At 42.7% G+C, this 20,596-nt stretch overlaps 3 protein-coding genes across 3 annotated transcripts; 2 read left to right on the forward strand and 1 right to left on the reverse strand.

Moving 5' to 3' along the window:
- Positions 1–131: 131 nt before the first annotated feature.
- On the reverse strand, positions 132–4,309 carry sprtn (SprT-like N-terminal domain). The gene is made up of 5 exons (XM_066692792.1): positions 3,700–4,309; positions 3,473–3,572; positions 3,004–3,132; positions 2,288–2,642; positions 132–2,037 (listed from the first exon to the last, which is right to left on the reverse strand). The coding sequence occupies exons 1-5, from the start codon at positions 4,011–4,013 to the stop codon at positions 1,067–1,069; spliced, it is 1,869 nt and encodes a 622-aa protein (XP_066548889.1). The 5' UTR covers positions 4,014–4,309; the 3' UTR covers positions 132–1,066.
- A 215-nt stretch (positions 4,310–4,524) lies between these two features.
- Positions 4,525–8,853, forward strand: exoc8 (exocyst complex component 8). Its single transcript, XM_066692718.1, has one exon. The coding sequence runs from the start codon at positions 4,677–4,679 to the stop codon at positions 6,729–6,731; it is 2,055 nt and encodes a 684-aa protein (XP_066548815.1). The 5' UTR covers positions 4,525–4,676; the 3' UTR covers positions 6,732–8,853.
- Positions 8,854–9,653: 800 nt separating this feature from the next.
- trim67 (tripartite motif containing 67) lies at positions 9,654–20,583 on the forward strand. Its single transcript, XM_066692915.1, has 10 exons — positions 9,654–10,496; positions 10,977–11,072; positions 11,393–11,515; positions 14,427–14,537; positions 14,786–14,939; positions 15,247–15,407; positions 15,674–15,812; positions 16,688–16,991; positions 17,109–17,271; positions 17,644–20,583. The coding sequence occupies exons 1-10, from the start codon at positions 9,726–9,728 to the stop codon at positions 17,692–17,694; spliced, it is 2,073 nt and encodes a 690-aa protein (XP_066549012.1). The 5' UTR covers positions 9,654–9,725; the 3' UTR covers positions 17,695–20,583.
- Positions 20,584–20,596: the final 13 nt, after the last annotated feature.

A 20,596-nucleotide genomic window follows, 5' to 3' on the forward strand; every position in this document is an offset into this window, starting at 1 on the left:
AGTGTTAGTATTGGATAGGGTAGGGGTTCACCCAGTTGTTAGGTTTGGGTAGCCTTATCTTCTGGTCTGCAAAGTTAAAAACATCACAGATCACTTCACCTCAGCATGCAATCATACATCGTCCAACAAAGTTGTACATGTTTAAAAAGTACTTTATTTTTATTAAAAGAACAACAATTCTGTTTAACAAACACATAAAACCCCTTAAATTGTGAACCAAAGCACCTAAATCTATAGCTTTAAAGTATATGAAACATTTTCAAATAATTTTAGAAATAAGAGCAACAGTCGAGGAACTACCATCATTAGTATTAGCCTAAAATGTAAAAATATTCCATTCTGAACTAAGAACAGTTTAAGAATAAATCTATATTGGTCTATAATAGTCTACTTTTTCCTCCTTTCACTACATACTATATTTCGGTGTGGAATTGCCAATTGCTCACCTAAATAGCCCTTTTGCCACTACACTGTTGACTCACACAAGTGCTGCAGATGAAAAAAATCCACCAGCCCGACAATTCCAAGAAAGATGTTTTACAGTTTACAGGTCATTTGGAGGATCTCAGGGGGTTATTATACTTGAGTACCTGAGGTTAAAATCTTGAATGTATTTTTAAAAGTCTTCTATTTAACGATCATTTAGAAAATGACCCTGCCATCTACGCTTAGTCATAAGATCCCTGAAGTGAACAACAGATATTGGTGAATTACAATTCAGTCTGTAAACTGAGAAATGTAGGCAGGCACGCCTTATTGTGAGATGCAGCAATACAGACATAATACTGACAGACAACAATGACAGGAGGGTATCTAAGATTCTTCATGTGGTTCTAGAGTCCAATATTCATTGATTGAGGTATATTGATCTGGATTGTTACCTGCTGATAAAGAGGTAAACAAAACTACCAAAGTAGACTTAGTAACCATTTTATTTAGTTTTCTATACATTATCATGTCTTTCAATTGCAATATGCTCTTAAACATGTCCGGCACTATGAACAGCTGGTCAGGTAACAGTAGATTGATGAAGTCACTGATAGTCACAGTGGTTGACTCCTGTGTCTCATACGAGACAGGTATCCAAATGCTCATTGATTTTGGACTCTAAAACCCTGGTGTGGCACACCGGACAACTGACGGTAAGGCTGGCGGAGCTGAGAGGGCCAGGCTGTACAGGGGGAGCAGAAGTGCTGGCTGTGGTTCCCCCACTCGAAGTCTTTGGTGTTGACGGCTTGTCCCACTCTTTTGTTGTCTTCTGGAAGAAATCAAAAATGTGCATAGAGCCCCCTTCATGTCTGGGTCTTTTCCTGGAGTTGGGGAGGCCCCCTGCTGCCTTTTCCGGTGATTTAAAGTACTTGGAATTGAGAGGTTCAAAAGCATCTGCGTCCTTCTCTCTGGGGTGGCCTTGGTTTTGGGGATTGTCCTTTTTCATATCTTTGGCACTTCCACTGGCCCCTCTCTCTTGCTGCGTGAGGTCTATTGAAGACAATCCGTTCATAAAGGAACTTCCTTTTTTGGTCTCATTAGATTGGCCCTGGGTTCCGGACCCTCGTGGTTGTGGAGGGGCTGCGATGCTGGCACTCACACCAGGCCTTTCTGGAGATTTGAGCCCTTTTGCACTGAAGAGATCCTGGACAGACCTCTGCCTGGCCCCAGCAAGATGTGAAGGATTATGGGGAGGCCTTTTCAGCTGGCCATTGGTCGTTGAAATCCTGACAGGGGATCCATTAACACTGATAAAAACCCTGGTGTTTCCAACAGATCGTTTACCCACTGGAGCTTGTTTTGCAGGGAATGGGCCTGAATTTGGGACTACACTGGCAGTGCTGCTGCTTCTAAAAGGGCTTTTCTGACCTGGCCGTTCTGGTAAACCCATGTTGGCCCCTGGGGAGCCAATAGGCTTGGGAGAGCCCTTGAGTGCAGCTGGGGGATTCGTATTGTCTCTGGAAGACAAAGTCTGAGAGCTCCCTCCAAGAACAAAACCTTTACCAGTGAATGGAATCAGCATTTTTATGTCCTGTGAGCCGGAGACACCTAAAATGATACATGTGAATTAATACAACAGATATGTTTGAATATACTGTAGTGTGCAAATGTATTAGAGCACAAGATTATTCAGTGAGCTTTGCAAACAAATACATTCATCCAAGATTCCACCTTTTTTGACATGCAGTAGATTCTCAAATTATTCTCAAATTCACACTCTGCATTTAGAAACACATTTCTTTATCTTTGCTAATAATGACTCAGCAGATTAAGTTGGGGATGAATTAATAAACTTCACCTGTGGCAGTGCTGGAAGATTTGCCTTTCACAGCGGTCTGCCTCCCAGCACTTTTCTCCTTTTCAGCTGGCTGAGTCCCAGAGCTTTTGTCCTTTTGAGCAGTCTGTGTCCCAGACTTCTTGCCCTTTTCCCCTTTCTTGCCCTTCTTTCCATAGTCTTCAGGCTCTTTGATCTTGATGTAGGTGCCCCCACAGGTGCGCTGGTGTTCTGCCCACCAGGGGTCCTGGGCAGAGGGGGCCCGGTTCATGGCTCGCTTCACATACCCAAAGAAGGGTCGGCGAGTCTGACAGGGCCCGCCGCAGCGCCACCAGTGCTGCCGGTACTGGTCCACTTCGTCATGGAAGCTGTGGTAGACCTGAGACATACCAACGGCATCAGTCAGCACACACCATTGGATCTTGCTGTCAATTCCTGCAAATGTCAGTAACGGGTTCCAAAAGTGGTCATCCTTGGGTCCCCAAACCAATTGTGTATTATTGATAACTCAGTTGCTGGATTTCAGAACTGACAATAACCATCTATACCCTAATATAAATATATGTACACACACACATGCATACATAATATTAATTTAATTAGTTTGATTTAGTAGTGCTACCTAGAAAAAGCAGAGGAAGATGATTCACTCAGATTGGAAACCAACATCAATATGTTTTTAATATATCACAGCCGTTTTACACGCAAGGGTTTTTCTCTCTCCACATCAAGTGACTTACAGTAATTTTGGTCCCACTGGCCACATTGATCCTGTTCATGTGCTTACAGAACTCTGGCCCGTGTCCATCCCGATCACGGTTGTTTTGGGTGACAAAAAGCAAAGCATGGATCATCTCATGTAAGAGTGTCTGAAAGAAAATAAAAAAAGGTTTAACCTGAGAAAGTACACTCAAGAAGAAGCCCATTTTCCAGTGGTTGCTAGATAATAGTAGCTTACTGATTCAAAGGTGTCATCTAAAATAAGTACTGTAGTAAAAGATCACTTCTGATTAAAAAAGGTATTTCAGTTTGTGATCTGCGCACTTTCAAGTAAGAAGGTATCACACTTTAAGAGCAGGGGTGAGTTCAATCTTTTAAATAGTTTTTGTAAATGTTTCTGAGATTGTGTCTGCCAGCTGCAGTGCACATACAATCTGATCATGTGTAGGACAAAACATTAAGCACGTATGATCCGACATAAGCACAAACCTGGACCAGATCCCGTCGGGGTCTCAGTTTGAGCAGCGGTTCACTGAGCCGGATGGAGCACAGCCCTCCTCGGCCTTCGTAGGAGCACACGCCAGCACACCTGCAACAGCAACCCAGATGCCACAGTGTACATTGCAGAGCCAGAACAAAAAACACGAGCCTTTCACTATGGTCATGGTGGGTAAAAGAAAAAGCATAGCATATGACCCTGACAGCGGTGCACTTACAGTGTCATGCGAGGGCTCCACTTCACTTCCACTCCGGACAGTTTCCCCCAGAAGAACAGGTCGTTGAACTGCAGGAACATGGCCCTGACATCGGGGCTGGGGTCCAGAATCTCCCACGACTCGTCCACGATGGACAGCGGTCTCTCTGGGTGGAAAGGGGTGCTGGGATAGGAAACAAGCTCACTCTTGGACTCCACTCTCCTCTTCTTGCTTTCCCTGCCCACGTCATCTCCATTCCCCCAGGAGCCGGACGCTTCGTGGTTATACTCCTCCTGGAGCTGGAGAGCCAGCAGAAAATCCTCGTCCATTGTCATCCGGCAGGTCTTTTCACAAAAACCTACTTACTGTCTGCTATCATCGGAGTGCCATTTTGAACAAAGTAGCGCTTCTTCCCATCATACAGCCACTTTCGTTAAAAGCGATAAATATACATCGTGAAAGGGTTAAGGTGCATATGCGTTTGAATCATAAAAAAATAACATCCTGTTTAGGTATGACAGCAGTGTTTTCTGCTATGATACCAACAAGAGGATTTGCCATAGAAGGATCTGTGGGGTTTGATTTTAGTGCATCATGGGATAGGTTTATCCGCCCCGTTTGTAATCGTCTATTCTTAGCTGTCCAGTGTTAAAATTACTCGGAGTTCGAATGATCGCACTTTATTCAGAAAACTTAATATACAAATAATAATCACAATAATAATGATATTTTTTATTTTGTTAACACAAGTAAATAAAATAAAACCCATTTCTATTATTCTATACAGACACTGTTTCTGTTAACTGTGATATGAAAATAGTGTATGTCTTTGTTGGCCACCCAATAGAAAAACTAGAGAGATCACATGATTAGACAGGGAGTTGGTCGCTCTGTTGTTGGGAGAAGATTTCCGGTTATTTCGTGACATTAAAGGCCGTGAATAAACGGATTGGGGGATATTGCAGCAATTATAAGCGTGAAATATTACAGAGAAAACCATGGCAGACACTGGAAACAGGCTGCGAAAGCAACTGGAGTCTGCGAATTTCGACCCGCAGAATTACGTGAAACAGCTCTCCCAGCAGTCGGACGGCGACCGAGACCTGCAAGAGCACCGACAAAAGATACAGACTTTAGCCGACGAAACGGCACAAAATCTGAAGAAGAATGTCTACAAGAATTACAGACAGTTCATCGAGACTGCCAAAGAAATCTCCTACTTGGAGAGCGAGATGTACCAGCTGAGCCACATCCTGACGGAGCAGAAGAGTATCATGGAGAGCATCACCCAGGCTCTGCTGTCTGCAGACAAAGATGAGGCTGCAAAGGAAATGCTGGCTGCCTTCCCGAAAGAAACCGAAGAGGTAAAGCAGAGGACGCTGACAACGTTGCTGGAGAAAGTAGAGGGCTGCAAAAATATTATGGAGACGCCAGGCAGGTATTTGGTGTACAACGGTGACCTGTTTGAATATGACGTTGATAATATGTCCCAGATACAGAAAGTGCACGCCTTTCTGATGAATGACTGCCTCCTCATTGCCACCTGGCTCCCCAACCGGCGCGGCGCAGTGAGGTACAAGTACAACGCCCTGTACGACTTGGACAGCTTTGCCATCGTCAACGTGAAAGACAACCCCCCCATGAAGGACATGTTCAAAATCTTGATGTTTCCAGACAGCCGCATCTTCCAGGCGGAGAACAGCAAGATCAAGAAAGAGTGGCTGGAGGTTTTGGATGAGACTAAGAAAAACAAGGCGGTGAAGGAGAGACACAAGAAGGAGGAGGAGATACCCAACTCTCCAGTGCGACAGGAAGTGTCCAAGAACCCCTTTGACGTGGAGGAGTCCAGTGCTTCAGAAGAGCTGGTTGACTTGAGCTTGGAGTGGATTCAAGAGCTGCCAGAGGATCTTGACGTATGTATTGCCCAGCGGGACTTTGAAGGGGCGGTGGACCTGCTGGATAAGCTTAATGAGTACCTGAAGGACCAGCCCATTAGCCAGCCTGTCAAGGAGCTGAGGGCCAAAGTGGAGGAGCGTGTGAGACAGCTGACGGAGGTGCTGGTGTTCGAGCTCTCCCCCGATCGCTCCTTGCGGGGCGGCCCCAAGGCCACGCGCCGGGCTGTATCCCAACTGATCCGGCTGGGCCAGTCCACCAAGGCCTGTGAGCTCTTTCTGAAGAACCGGGCAGTCGCCGTGCAGACCGCCATTCGTCAGCTACGCATCGAGGGTGCCACCTTGTTGTACATCCACAAGCTCTGCAACATCTTCTTCACCAGCCTTCTCGAGACGGCCAAGGAGTTCGAGATGGACTTTGCTGGCAACACCGGCTGTTACTCTGCCTTTGTGGTGTGGTCCCGCTCAGCCATGAAGATGTTTGTGGACGCTTTCAGCAAGCAGGTCTTCGACAGCAAGGAGAGCCTGTCCACAGCAGCAGAGTGTGTGAAGGTAGCCAAGGAGCACTGCAAGCAGCTCAGCGAAATTGGCCTAGACCTCACCTTCACCCTGCAGTCCCTCCTACTCAAGGACATCAAGGCTGCTCTGCACAGCTTTAAGGAGATCATCATTGAGGCCACCAAGCACCGCAACTCAGAGGAGATGTGGAGGAAGATGAACCTGATGACCCCGGAGGCACTGGGGAAGCTGAAGGAAGAGATGCGGAACTGTGGTGTGGTCAACTTTGATCAGTACACTGGCGATGACTGCTGGGTCAACCTGAGCTACACGGTGGTGGCCTTCACCAAGCAAATGATGGCCTTCCTGGAAGAAGGTCTCAAGCTGTACTTCCCTGAGCTGCACATGGTCTTGCTGGAGAGCCTGCGGGAAATCATCCTGGTGGCCGTCCAGCATGTAGACTACAGCCTGCGGTGTGAGCAGGAGGTGGAGAAGAAAACGTTCATTTGCCAAAATGCCTCCTTCCTCTACGAAACTGTCCTGCCAGTGGTGGAGAAGAGGTTTGAGGAAGGGGTGGGGAAGCCTGCCAAGCAGCTGCAGGACTTGAGAAATGGCTCCAGGCTGATACGCATCAACCCCGAGAGTACGACTTCCTTAGTGTAGCAATGTGTTACCATGTCCTAAACAGCTCCAGGATTTTCTTCCATTAAAAATGTGTGTGTAAAGTTAATATTACTGTAGATAGTCACTACTGTAACATGTTTCAATGTCTTTCAATATTGTATTTACTTTTTTCTTTAAAACGATTATATACACTGGCAATACATTATTTGTATACTTCAATACAAAACATCTACTGTATTTTCCTCTTCAATATTTTACTTGCATCACCTGTTACATGGGTTTTGTGTAATTCTCAATTAAATTAAAGATTTTTCTTCTCTTTAAAATCAAAACTGCCACTATCTCCAAATTAAAAACACAACTTTTTATTAAAAAAAAAAAAAACATTTGATGGTAAATCATTAATGTTTTATATAAATATAATTTCCCATTAAAGCCCTGACCCAATAGCACAACCGAGCTACAGTGCATGAGTCTGTAAACTAGTTCCTTTAAGGGACAAGTAATACAGTCACTAAACTGTCAAAATGTTTTTTTTTCTGATTTTTATAGAAAGGGCAACTTAAGATGTGTTTTTTTTTTTCTTTCGGAAATATTTAATAACATTACATAGAGAAAAAAAAATCTCTATTTAATGATTTATTGAATTTTCTGTGAATTTTATTAAGAAACCGTTAATTTTGTTTAGTTATATTACAATTATTTAGACAAAAGAGGAATTTTACAAGTACGCATTGGATCTTGAGCTTCATGACAGAGAAATTTTAATATATCAATTATTGGCTGACTTCTTCAGAATACCCTGCATGTTTCTCTGTTCAGGTTGGAATCTATAAGTATATTTTTACCAAACAAGTGACATAATTTCAAGATATCTTCTGAATGTTTAATATAATACTAAAATTAAAATGTGTAAAAGCATTCTGTGTTTTTTACCAGCTGAAAAAAAATAGAAACATTTTCAAATTTAATCTTAATATGTTTTTAAGCTTCAAAGCTTTAAAAAAGTCTGCATTGAGAATAAAGATTTATGAGAAGTGCTGAAGAGCTTATTTTCCTTATTCTTAGCAACAGGAAGTTTAAAAGTCTTTTTTGTTAAGTTAATGAAACATCTACATTTACTCCAAATCAGATTCAGATTCTGCGAGTAATGTCATATCTACCTAGATTTAAGGAAAGATTTTTATCCATTGGATAAGAAAATCGTGTCACTGAACATGGCACAACTCTGAGAATAATTATGTTTTGTAATGCTTTAGTGTAACTTCTTACTCATGAGGCTGATTCAGATTAGCTGAATAGCATTCTTTCCTAAATTTTAATCTCAAAATGTTCACCCAGTTCTTTGAATGAAGGAGCATGAAATACAACCAGCATAATAAAGTCTCAAACCCTAATCAAAATCCTTTAAAATACTTTAAAATACATTTTTACATAATCTGTAGCTGTCATGAATGTTGTGGCTATGAGTTTTGTTTTATGCATGTCATCCCACCAAAATAAAAGGAAAACAGATGGCACATAATCCTAAAGAGGAAATTGTTTATTAAGAAATATTGTTCAATAGACCTTTAAGTCAAAAAATGACAATTGACTCCAAAATATTATCCATCCATCTCATCAGTTTTATGACTTGTATTTTTCAACATGGCCCTACACTTAGAAGTATCCTACCCCTACCCCTGTGTTCCTGGTGTAACTTGGCAGTTGTTGTTGCATCCTGTACCTGTCCCGCAGGTGTGATATTCAGATGTACCGATCCTGTGCAGGTGTTGTTACACATGGTCTGCCACTGCGAGGACGATCAGCTGTCCTTCCTGTCTCCTGTAGTGCTGTCTTAGGCGTCTCACAGTGTGGACATTGCAATGTATTGCCCTGGCCACATCTGCAGTCCTCATGCCTCCTTTCATTATGCCTAAGGCACGTTCACACAGATGAGCAGGGACCCTGGGCATCTTTCTTTTGGTGTTTTTCAGAGTCAGTAGAAAGGTCTCTTTAGTGTCCTAAGTTTTTATAACTGTGACCTTAATTGCCTACGTCTGTAAGCTGTTAGTGTCTTAACGACCGTTCATCGGGTGCATGTTCATTAATTGTTTATAGTTCATTGAACAAGCATGGAAAACATTGTTTAAACCCTTTACAATAAAGATCTGTCAAGTTATTTTGATTTTAACAAAATTATCTTTAAAATACAGTGTCCTGAAAAAGGGACGTTTCTTTTTTTGCTGAGTATTGGCGAGTCCTACCACAGCAGCTCATTGCAGGCGGCAGTGTACTCTCGCCCCCCGGGTAGATTAAGCCAAGAGGTAGGAGGTGGCAAAAGCATACGCATAACATGACATGATTGGTGGGTTAAATATACATGTTCCGCATTTTTTATAGGTATCATGAGATTAGTCACGATGTATTATCCAGATTACATCATTAAAATAATGCAATTTCATTTAGAAGCTGTTTTAACGCCAATTGTTAATCCAATCCAGGCTGTCTCGCAACGCTTAGTTTTTAAATTAAACCCGTTTTCTAATCTAGGAGATCGGTTTATGAGAGGATCTATAGCCGATGGCAAAAATCACACCACGCATGTTTTTTAAGGCATTATTATGTATTTAATGCCATTGCCCAATGCCATCCAGTGACTGTCTGTTGAAATAAAATAAGAAATTAAACAGAAAAGGGTGTTAATTGTAGTATATGATTTCAAATGCAGAAATAAAACCGCTCTTTGCATGAGACATTCAATTAAAACGCAAAATCCTATACACAGTAAGTCATTTCAATTATATGACCTTTAATAGTTGTTGTTCTCTGGCATTGCGGGATTTGTAGTTTCCATACCAGAAACAGCCCTGCGCTAGAAACCCTGAATTCAACCTAAGCAATGTTACCTTCCACAGCCTTTGACTACAATTCCCATCATGCCTCACGATCCTGCGCTTGCGCCCCGAGCAGAACGGGAGCTGTTCTTACCGACTGGTGCTGGCAGGACTCGCTGCCGGACCCGCGTCTCTCCCGTGCCAGTGCGTGTGTTTCATGGACGCGATGGACGAAGAATTAAAATGCCCCGTCTGCGGCTCCTTGTTCAGGGACCCCATCATCCTGCCGTGCTCTCACAACGTGTGCATGGCTTGCGCCCGCAACATCATCGTGCAGACCCCAGAAGGCGACAACCTCCCGCACAGCCGAGCCTCCGCCAGCTCCGACTATGACTATCTCGACATGGACAAAATGAGCCTGTACAGCGAGACGGACAGCGGCTACGGCTCCTACACGCCGTGCCTCAAATCCCCCAACGGGGTGAGGGTCTTCCCCCCGGCCCCCATGCACCGGCACTGCTCCATCACCTGCCCGCTGTGCCACCGGAGCGTCTCCGTGGATGAGCGGGGTCTGCGCGGCTTCCCGAGGAACCGGCTGCTGGAGGCCATCGTGTCCCGGTACCAGCAGAGCCGCGCCGTGTCCGTCAAGTGCCAGCTGTGCGACCGAAACCCGGTCGAGGCCACCGTGATGTGCGAGCAGTGCGACGTGTTTTACTGCACGCCGTGCCAGCAGCGCTGCCACCCTTCCCGCGGGCCCCTCGCCAAGCACCGCTTGATGCCCCCGAGCCAGGCGCCCAGCAGCAGCCAGCCCCCGGCCACCGCCGCCGCCGCCGCCAGGAAACTGACCAGCTGCGTCGAGCACGACCTGGAGAACCACAGCATGTACTGCTTGAGCTGCCGGACCCCCGTGTGCTACCAGTGCCTGGAGGAGGGCAAGCATGGGCAGCACGACGTCAAAGCCCTGGGCATCATGTGGAAACAGCACAAGGTAAGGTAGGAGGCAGGCAGAGCTAAGGTATTGGATATTGATCATAATGACAGCAACTAATATGCATGATAACGACCTGACTCGCAATTTCAGCCTGAAAGAGTGGACTAGTGTCATTTACACGTAATTATAATTCACATATGTAAGGATTTTGATAGGAAATATAGGTGTATGTGCCTAATTGTAAATGTGCAAACCTGCTCCTCAATTGTTTTTTCTGAATTTGAGTTTTTTTTAAGTCCTCAGACACTGGAGCTCATGATTCTGTTTTTCTCTTGACACCTGTAATGTCAAGTTTGGGCCTGGGAATGGTATTACATCAAAAGTGTGAAAACTGTGTTTGAGGACAGGCAGAATGATTCACCATTTAGAAATGTCATTTTCTATTTAAATTGGCAGTGTGACAATATCCAGGGTATGATGCACACTGTGTTGTGGAGACATTGACGTCTCATGCTGCCGGACTTATGTTGTTTGCAGAGTCAGCTTTCCCAAGCCTTGAACGGTGTGTCGGACAAAGCCAAGGACGCCAAGGAGTTTCTGGTGCAGTTAAAGAACCTGCTGCAGCAGATACAGGTACAAATAAATTGTTAAAATCTGAAGATATACCTATTTCTGAAGATAAACGGAACCAAGACTGACATACCAGCAGTAATGATGAACTCTGGGAAACACTAATCTGTGCACAGACATTGTCACTCTTGTGTGTTTCCAAAATGTAATACACTATTCTTACTCACAGGACCTCACTAATAGGGGATTATATTTAATGGGAGTTCTTATGGTTCCTGACAGTTGTTTACATGCTCTTTTGTCATGAAAACTTCTACGATAATAATGGTGTAAGATGTTTTACTGGTGGATCCATAATGGTGTTACTTCTGTGTCTGTTGCAGGAAAATGGGGTCGAGTTCGAAGCATGTCTTGTGGCTCAGTGTGACGCCCTTATAGACGCACTGACCCGACAGAAAGCCAAGCTCCTCACTAAGGTCACTAAGGAGAGAGAATATAAGCTAAAGGTGAGTCTGTGTATGTCTGTGCTGTGGATAATTGGATAATTGTCAGAGGAAGAGCTTGGAGGATGTGCCTTGGGACAGTCATAGTGGCCCTAGTGGCCCAAAACATCTAGGGCAGATGCTAAAATGCTAAAAAGGTGTTTCAGAAAGTAAAGGCAACTCATAAATAACTAGGGGCCAGACTCCATATTCCTAGAGTGTAACACAATTTGATACAGCACTTATATATTGTGTGTCATAATACAATAGCTATATCCTACATTTTAATTGGAAGTAAGTGGAAATCACAGAACAAACACACCAGGTAATTGAAGATTTTTTTGCACATTATATTATTTAACATGTATTATTGTGTGTGGGTTACATATTGTTAAACAAAACTATTCCATGATTTATTTTTTTATCTCCAATTGATTATTTTTTCTATGCTTTAATTTCAGAGAACATTGAGACACTAAACTGCATACACTTCAATACAAACTAGAAAACTGTAGGTGTTGTTTTTACCGATAGTGTAAGTAGACTTGTGTATTTCAGAAGCAGTGATGATGCAGCAGTTTTTAATAGAACTACACTGCACTGCTGTATATTACACTGCACTTTTAAGTTGTGTACTGTACTAGTGCAGTCTTTTATATTTTAAGACATTGACTTTATTATATAACTGCACTAGTACAGTACAACATTACACTACATTATATTACACCACAGTATATTACACTATACTATTATATACAGTGAGGGAAAAAAGTATTTGATCCCCTGCTGATTTTGTACGTTTGCCCACTGACAAAGAAATGATCAGTCTATAATTTTAATGGTAGGTGTATTTTAACAGTGAGAGACAGAATAACAACAAAACAATCCAGAAAAAACACATTTCAAAAAAGTTATAAATTGATTTGCATGTTAATGAGGGAAATAAGTATTTGATCCCCTATCAATCAGCAAGATTTCTGGCTCCCAGGTGTCTTTTATACAGGTAACGAGCTGAGATTAGGAGCACTCTCTTAAAGGGAGTGCTCCTAATCTCAGCTTGTTACCTGTATAAAAGACACCTGTCCACAGAAGCAATCAATCAATCAGATTCCAAACTCTCCACCATGGCCAAGACCAAAGAGCTGTCCAAGGATGTCAGGGACAAGACTGTAGACCTACACAAGGCTGGAATGGGCTACAAGACCATCGCCAAGCAGCTTGGTGAGAAGGTGACAACAGTTGGTGCGATTATTCGCAAATGGAAGAAACACAAAATAACTGTCAGTCTCCCTCGGTCTGGGGCTCCATGCAAGATCTCACCTCGTGGAGTTTCAATGATCATGAGAACGGTGAGGAATCAGCCCAGAACTACACGGGAGGATCTTGTTAATGATCTCAAGGCAGCTGGGACCATAGTCACCAAGAAAACAATTGGTAACACACTACGCCGTGAAGGACTGAAATCCTGCAGCGCCCGCAAGGTCCCTCTGCTCAAGAAAGCACATGTACAGGCCCGTCTGAAGTTTGCCAATGAACATCTGAATGATTCAGAGGAGAACTGGGTGAAAGTGTTGTGGTCAGATGAGACCAAAATCGAGCTCTTTGGCATCAACTCAACTCGCCGTGTTTGGAGGAGGAGGAATGACCCCAAGAACACCATCCCCACCGTCAAACATGGAGGTAGAAACATTATGCTTTGGGGGTGTTTTTCTGCTAAGGGGACAGGACAACTGCACCGCATCAAAGGGACGATGGACGGGGCCATGTACCGTCAAATCTTGGGTGAGAACCTCCTTCCCTCAGCCAGGGCATTGAAAATGGGTCGTGGATGGGTATTCCAGCATGACAATGACCCAAGACACACAGCCAAGGCAACAAAGGAGTGGCTCAAGAAGAAGCACATTAAGGTCCTGGAGTGGCCTAGCCAGTCTCCAGACCTTAATCCCATAGAAAATCTGTGGGAGGAGCTGAAGGTTCGAGTTGCCAAATGTCAGCCTCGACACCTTAATGACTTGGAGAGGATCTGCAAAGAGGAGTGGGACAAAATCCCTCCTGAGATGTGTGCAAACCTGGTGGCCAACCAAAAGAAACGTCTGACCTTTGTGATTGACAACAAGGGTTTTGCCACCAAGTACTAAGTCGAAGGGGTCAAATACTTATTTCCCTCATTAACATGCAAATCAATGTATAACTTTTTTGAAATGCGTTTTTCTGGATTTTTTTGTTGTTATTCTGTCTCTCACTGTTAAAATACACCTACCATTAAAATTATAGACTGATCATTTCATTGTCAGTGGGCAAACGTACAAAATCAGCAGGGGATCAAATACTGTTTTCCCCCACTGTAACACCATAATGTTATAAAGTGATACAAGTATTCCTTCAACAGTTGATCATACAATAGTAATACTCCCCAAGGCAGGTACATGAAATGTCATATGCAACCATTAAGTAACCATAAGTGACCAGAATAATGTGTTACGGGAGCAAAAAATGCCACGTGGGACATTGTGTATCAAATTACGATACACAAACAAAACATGTCAAATGGAAAGAGAAAGTGACATGCGTGACCATAAAATGTCATATTAGAGCAAGAAGTATTGTATAGGACCATTAGGATTCATTCAATAAGTTTCTCTAGGGCAACAGACTACTTGTACATGTAAATAATAATGAAGTATAACAAGTATTACCAGAACTTGCAACAAGTAACTGTGCAATACAGATGCATTTTGGCTGGTCCCATGGATACTTTTAGACCCATGTGATGGAATCGTACAAGAGACAGCAGCACATCAGATTTCAGATGTCTCTTTGTGTGTTCTTTCTTCGATATTTTTACTGGCATCGGAGAAGAGGAGAATACTAGGTCTGTAGTTTCCTGGTTCAGTCCTGTCTCCTGCATTACTCTTGTCTTCATGGTTATTCACAGGTTGTCAGGGACCAGATCACACACTGTACAATGAAGCTGAGACAGACCACTGGGCTGATGGAATACTGTCTGGAAGTGATGAAAGAGAATGATCCCAGTGGCTTCCTGCAGGTAAAATACTTTCTTGCTTACTGTAGGTTGCTTTCGGTTTTGTATAAATCTTATTTAGAGTGTTTCTTCTGCTATATTGACAGTTGTACAGCAGATGTCCTTGAAATGTCTGGTTACAGGGATGAACCTCAGAAAACGAATGAAATAAAAGCCATACATTGGAACGTTTACTCAAAGATCTCCAGAGTTCCAGAAGACTGGCGTTCTGTGACACTTTTTTAATCTTTATCACCCGGGTTTCTCTCTAGATCTCTGACGCCTTGATCAAACGGGTGCAGTCCTCGCAGGATCAGTGGGTGAAAGGGGCACTGGAGCCCAAAGTGTGCTCAGAGTTTGACCTGTCTCTCAACAGCGACCCCTTGCTGCAGTCCATCCACCAGCTGGACTTCCTGCAGATCAAATGTGAGTTTCCAGCCATACTGGGTATATTAGACATCTTCAATGGGTTTCTGAACAGGCTCAGATTGTATTCTGTATGCTTTAGCCAAAGATGGAAGATGTCTATCAAATATAATGGATTGGGGATCTGCAGCAGTAGGGTTTGGCAAAAGCCCTCTTAGATCAAGTGAGTGCTACACAATGGTTTGAAAACCATGGCTAGTGTGTTTAATGTGTATTTCTGTGGCGACAATGGAGTGACAGACTCTAATTGTGATCGACACTTGAGTGATGGGCTGTTATGTTAAAGCGGTACCACTGCCTTCTTCAGCAGACCCATACACAGTGCCCCCGGCCCCGGAGCTGCAGCTGGAGAAGTGCTGCACCCGCAACAACAGCGCTACCCTGGCCTGGAGGATCCCCACCTTCAACCAGTCCCCCTTGGAGGGCTATGTGCTGGAGCTGGACGACGGCAGTGGGGGGCAGTACCGGGTGAGAGATCATGTTCACAGCCTGAGGGAGACTTTATATTTGATTAGAAATTGATCAGTGTTGGGGCTTACATGCAGCCCAACCTGAAGTAATAATAATAATAATAATAATAATAATAATAATAATAATAATAATAATTCCAATGGTAGGTGTTGTAGCTGTACGTGTTCTGTAATTGGGTTGACTTGTCTTGAAGACACGCAATGCTGCACTCTTTAACTGCCTGTTTTTACCCTTGAACACGCTCTTCTGTTTGTCTGCCCCAGGAGGTGTATGTGGGGAAGGAGACAGTCTGCACAGTCGATGGCCTTCACTTCAACAGCTCCTACAATGCGCGGGTGAAGGCCTACAACTCCACTGGAGTGGGGCCCTACAGTAAGACAGTCATCCTGAAGACGTCTGATGGTGGGTTTGCTTTTATTTTATTTTAATTCCATTCCTTTCTACTGCAGTTCAGCCACAGGTGAACATGTAATTGTGGGTGTTGCTCCATACATCTGAAAAACAGGGTGGAGATTTGGAGATTAACGTACAATTGCTCTTTTTATTTTTTTAATTAATTGTCCATGTTGTAACCTGTCTGAATTTCAAAGCCATTTGATTTGCAAGTGCATGGTGTAGACATTTTGATGAAACCTGGAAGAGCAGAAATATCTCTGGCAGTTGTAGCAGTGATTCTGCATTTAATTAAAACTCTAATACATCAGTGTTTACAAGCCAAGTTTTCATTGCATGCCAAACGACAGCTTAACTAATATTTTGAGATGACATATTCCTGGGGGTTTAGTTAATTAAATCAGTGTTGTGAAAAAAAAATACATTGCCTAGCTTTTGGGCGGAATAAAACCCCCTGCTCAGTAGTTGTCTCTTAAATTAGTAAATCAGGTTGAATATTTTATAAAGCTCATGAGTGCATTCCATTTTTTTATAGCTCTAGTTCTCATCTGTTGTGTTCATTTAACAACTCAAATGGATATGTCATGAATGGTTAATATTGCATATGCTTTGATATGTTCGGATCAAATCTGGTGAAACAGGATGCAATGCATTTGCAGCCATTTGCTGCTCAGCCACACTGTATGAAGCCACATGACCACCATTAGCTACTTCTTTGGGAAATGATGACTATTTTTTATGTATAGGAAGCAAGAATATGTTTCGGAATAAAGAGTACAACAGATAAAAAATAACTCAAACAGTAATATGAAATACTGTTCCATTCACCTACTCCACCTCATTTACCTAGTGATGCCAAATCTACCCCTCTGTTTCTCCTTCAGTGGCGTGGTTCACCTTTGACCCCAGCTCAGCTCACCGGGACATCGTGCTGTCCAACGACAACCAGACCGTGAGCTGCAGTAGCTATGATGACAGGGTGGTCCTGGGCACGGCCGCGTTCTCCAAAGGGGTGCACTACTGGGAGCTGGCCGTGGACCGCTACGACAACCACCCGGACCCGGCGTTTGGCGTGGCCAGGATCAACACCATCAAAGACATGATGCTGGGGAAGGACGACAAGGCCTGGGCCATGTACGTGGACAACAACCGCAGCTGGTTCATGCACGGCAACTCGCATACTAACAGGTAGGCAGCGGGCCAGTAGAACCTGCACTGCCGTGGCCTTTGTTTTGCTGCTTGATTGGTCTCTTCACCGCCTACAGTCATGGCATGTGCATCAAGACTCCTGCCTCTGTCTTCCAGAGCCGAAGGAGGAATCTGCAAAGGCTCGTCAGTGGGAATCCTGCTGGACCTCAACAAACACACCCTAACGTTCTTCATAAATAAGGAGCAGCACGGGCCGGTGGCGTTCGAAAACCTGGACGGCGTTTTCATGCCAGCCATTAGTCTTAACAGAAATGTTCAGGTGGGTGTCAACAATGCATGCCAAGCTGGAGTGACGTAGCCATCGCCACTGCCAACTGCAGTTAGTGTTTGTGGGAAACGTTGGCAGCCCTGCGGGACATTGCTGATCATCTTGCTGTGGGTGCTTGTACACAGTGACACAGGATGACTCAGTTAATTACAGAGGCGTTTAATCTGCCGTGACATGCTTTTAAGGAATGCAAACCAGAACACCAAGATTCACATTGAGACGTGTTGTGTTCCTTGGCTTTGGTTCTAATGCAGATTACCCTTCAACGACAGAAAGACAAATAAGAAGGATGTGAGTCATCATTTAGGATAAAAGTGCTGTGTGGTATAAATCCTAAATTTGCATCTCTTGTGTGTGTAACAGGTAACCCTTCTGACTGGCTTGGAGGTACCAAAGAACATGAAGCAACTGTAGATTGGGGTCCCAGGGCCAAATGTCTATCAGGTTGGTCGCCGCGGCGTTTCGCGAAGAACCCCTACTGAGGCTTAACTTGGCTGTTGTTGTTTTTGTTTTGTTTTTCAGCTTCAATAACAAAAAGATTAAGTATCTTTAGCCTTTTTTATGGAACAAAGTAGAAAATGAAACAGTTCTTGCTCATTCTCAGGTTCTTTAAAGGTGTGATATAAACCCTGTCAGCTTAAAAACAATAACATTTCCTATCAGTGAGGATCCCCAACATTTTCCTTCAGTTTCCATCCAATTTATCTACAGTGAGGAATTGGTCTGCGATCTACAGTGAGGAATTGATCTGCGATCCTAATAGGCAGTGAATGTTATTAATTACAACCTCATGAGGATTATATCAGCCCTTTAAGGTGATTTTATGTGTGTATTTATTTATCTATCTATCTATTTATTTATTTATTTGAAAACATAATTATACGTATTATAATTATACTATGAACTCAAGTTAAGGAAAACTAAGATTCAGGGTCCTCGAGAGACAAAATGTTTAACACTTAAACACTGGACTGAAGGTGGTGGAAGTTATCATATTCCTGATCAAACTGCTCATCACAGCTTTATTTTTAAATGCAGTTTTTAGTTTGTCAAGGTTTGAGCCCTAACATTGAAGAAAAATAACCTTCCTGTTATAAATGTGAATGCTGATCCCCTCTTTACATGGAGGGATGTTAAAAGATGAGGATGTTTTGAATTGAAACGATTAAAATAGAGTTTGCGTCTGTAAATAATGACACGGAACAAGATGAACAGTGACAGCCGGGTTTCAAAGAGCACTTGTACTACAATACCAAAAACAACATAGTCCAAGAACAGTGCTAAACAAACTCAGTGAAACCAGCGCTAAGTGTCTTGAGCATGAATATCTAAATGAATTGTCGATTTGTACAGTATATATTAATATATATATAACATTAACCTCCCCCTAAATCAGTGTTATTTAGAGACATTCAGGGCTACTCAGTATATTGTTGTCGTGTACCAAGGCACCCACTGAGCCTGGAGAATTCACAGTGGGAATTTTCACAAATCAGATCTTTCTATTAAAAAGTCTTAGCACCAATACAGCGGTGCTAAAATTAAAATAATAAAGGTTTCATTCACATGTCCTTGAATATGGTGTCAACTGCAGCCTGCAATTCAAAACTAGAGCACTATGTGATTTTTCAGTACAATGAGTAATATTTTCACTAACCAAAAAGCTGTAACGTTCTTTCTGGTTCATAGTATGACAACTGTATTTATGCTAAGTAACAATACATGAATACATTCTTATTTTCTTTGGCATCTGGGAGAGGTTTGAAGAAGTTGCTACATTAGGGTGCAATAGCCCCCATGTACAGTGATCCCCCAAAGTACAAATCAGACACATCTGCCAAACATGCTTTTTTGTATACATAGAATTACCCAAATTTTACCCCTACTACTTGACAGACAATAAGTCATAATTTATTAATTAAAAAAGAACAAAAATAAAATAATGTATTGTAGATTGTAGAGGTTTTTCCGATGGGAAGAAAAGACATCAGCTATTAACATGATGTTCTATGGCATTGTAACTATAAATTAAACTGTGTTGAAATACCAATGTAAGATTAATAAGTAGAATAGATACAGTCTTCAGTACTGGACCTGTTGTGTAAAATAGCAAGATAGATGTGACCCTTCCGAAAATGCAGTGAAGTGAGAAAGCTAATCCAAAACTTATTTCCACACTTGTATTTCAGTTTAAAGGCCCTTGTTTATTTGCTTTGTAGATGTCTCTGTGTTTTGTAGATGTGATACATTCTTTAAAAGTCTAATTGACAGTACAGTAGAGCCCTGCATGGTTTCATCACACCACACCAGTCATTGATTATACACCCAAAAGTGTTTCACATGAGAACTTTTATTTTTCTTCATCTGTTAAATATCTTCAGTTTGGTTAGGTTTCTAATAAAGGGGTCCAGCTGCACTTCATTAATAATTGTGACTGGAGGAGAACAGTTTACAGAAGCACTTGTTTCAAATGAACTCTCCCCTGCACACACATTTCCAATCCAGACCACAGGGACGGTGGTCATTGCTTGCAAGTGTCGCCACATGGCAACAAACATATCCACTTGACCTTGGACACTTTAATACCCAAACTGATTATACCCTCCTTATAATTTTGTTCCTTTTCTAAATGTCACGTGGTGGTGTGTTTGGCATGAGTTTGTTTGACACCTAGCCTGCTTTTGAATGTGAAGAAAAGAAAAAAAATGGTGCTAAAGCAACCAGTGCTGTAAATTTCAAGAACAAGACAATTCGCCTCAGTGATTGTTGTCATGCAATGACAGCAGTTCTGTTGGGTTAGTTTATGACTTTCATATTCGATTTTTGCTTTTGGGCAGCATGGAATGAATCTCCCCTTTGTTTCTGGGAAGAGGGTGCCATACGTTTATGGAGGTAGGCTTTTCTTTGTGGAAAGCAAGCAAGAGCCAAGGTTTGACTGACCATAGAGCCACGGGCCAGCAGGTGCTGTCCTAAAGAACAGGGCCTTTATAGTTTACAAAGCCCACGGGATGCTGCTGGTTGTCCTGTAGGACACCGTAGCATGGAAGTCATGTTTAGGGGTTGTCCAAAGCCGTGCTTTTTTTTATTTTTTATTCTATATTCAGGTGTATTTATTTTTTCCTAAAATGTAACTCTGTTTTGTACTTAATGTCTTTTTAGTGGTTTGTATATGAAATGCATTGTAATGGAATGTGTTTTCATACTAAACTGTGTAAAAGAAGAAAAAAAAAGTAAAACCTTTTGTTTTTTCCCTTTTTGAAATCAATAAACTGTGATGGCGTATAAACAGCAGCTTTTGTTGTATGTAAGGTCTTAT

Source organism: Amia ocellicauda, chromosome 1 (assembly GCF_036373705.1).
Source record: "Amia ocellicauda isolate fAmiCal2 chromosome 1, fAmiCal2.hap1, whole genome shotgun sequence".
NCBI classification, from domain to species: Eukaryota; Metazoa; Chordata; class Actinopteri; order Amiiformes; family Amiidae; genus Amia; species Amia ocellicauda.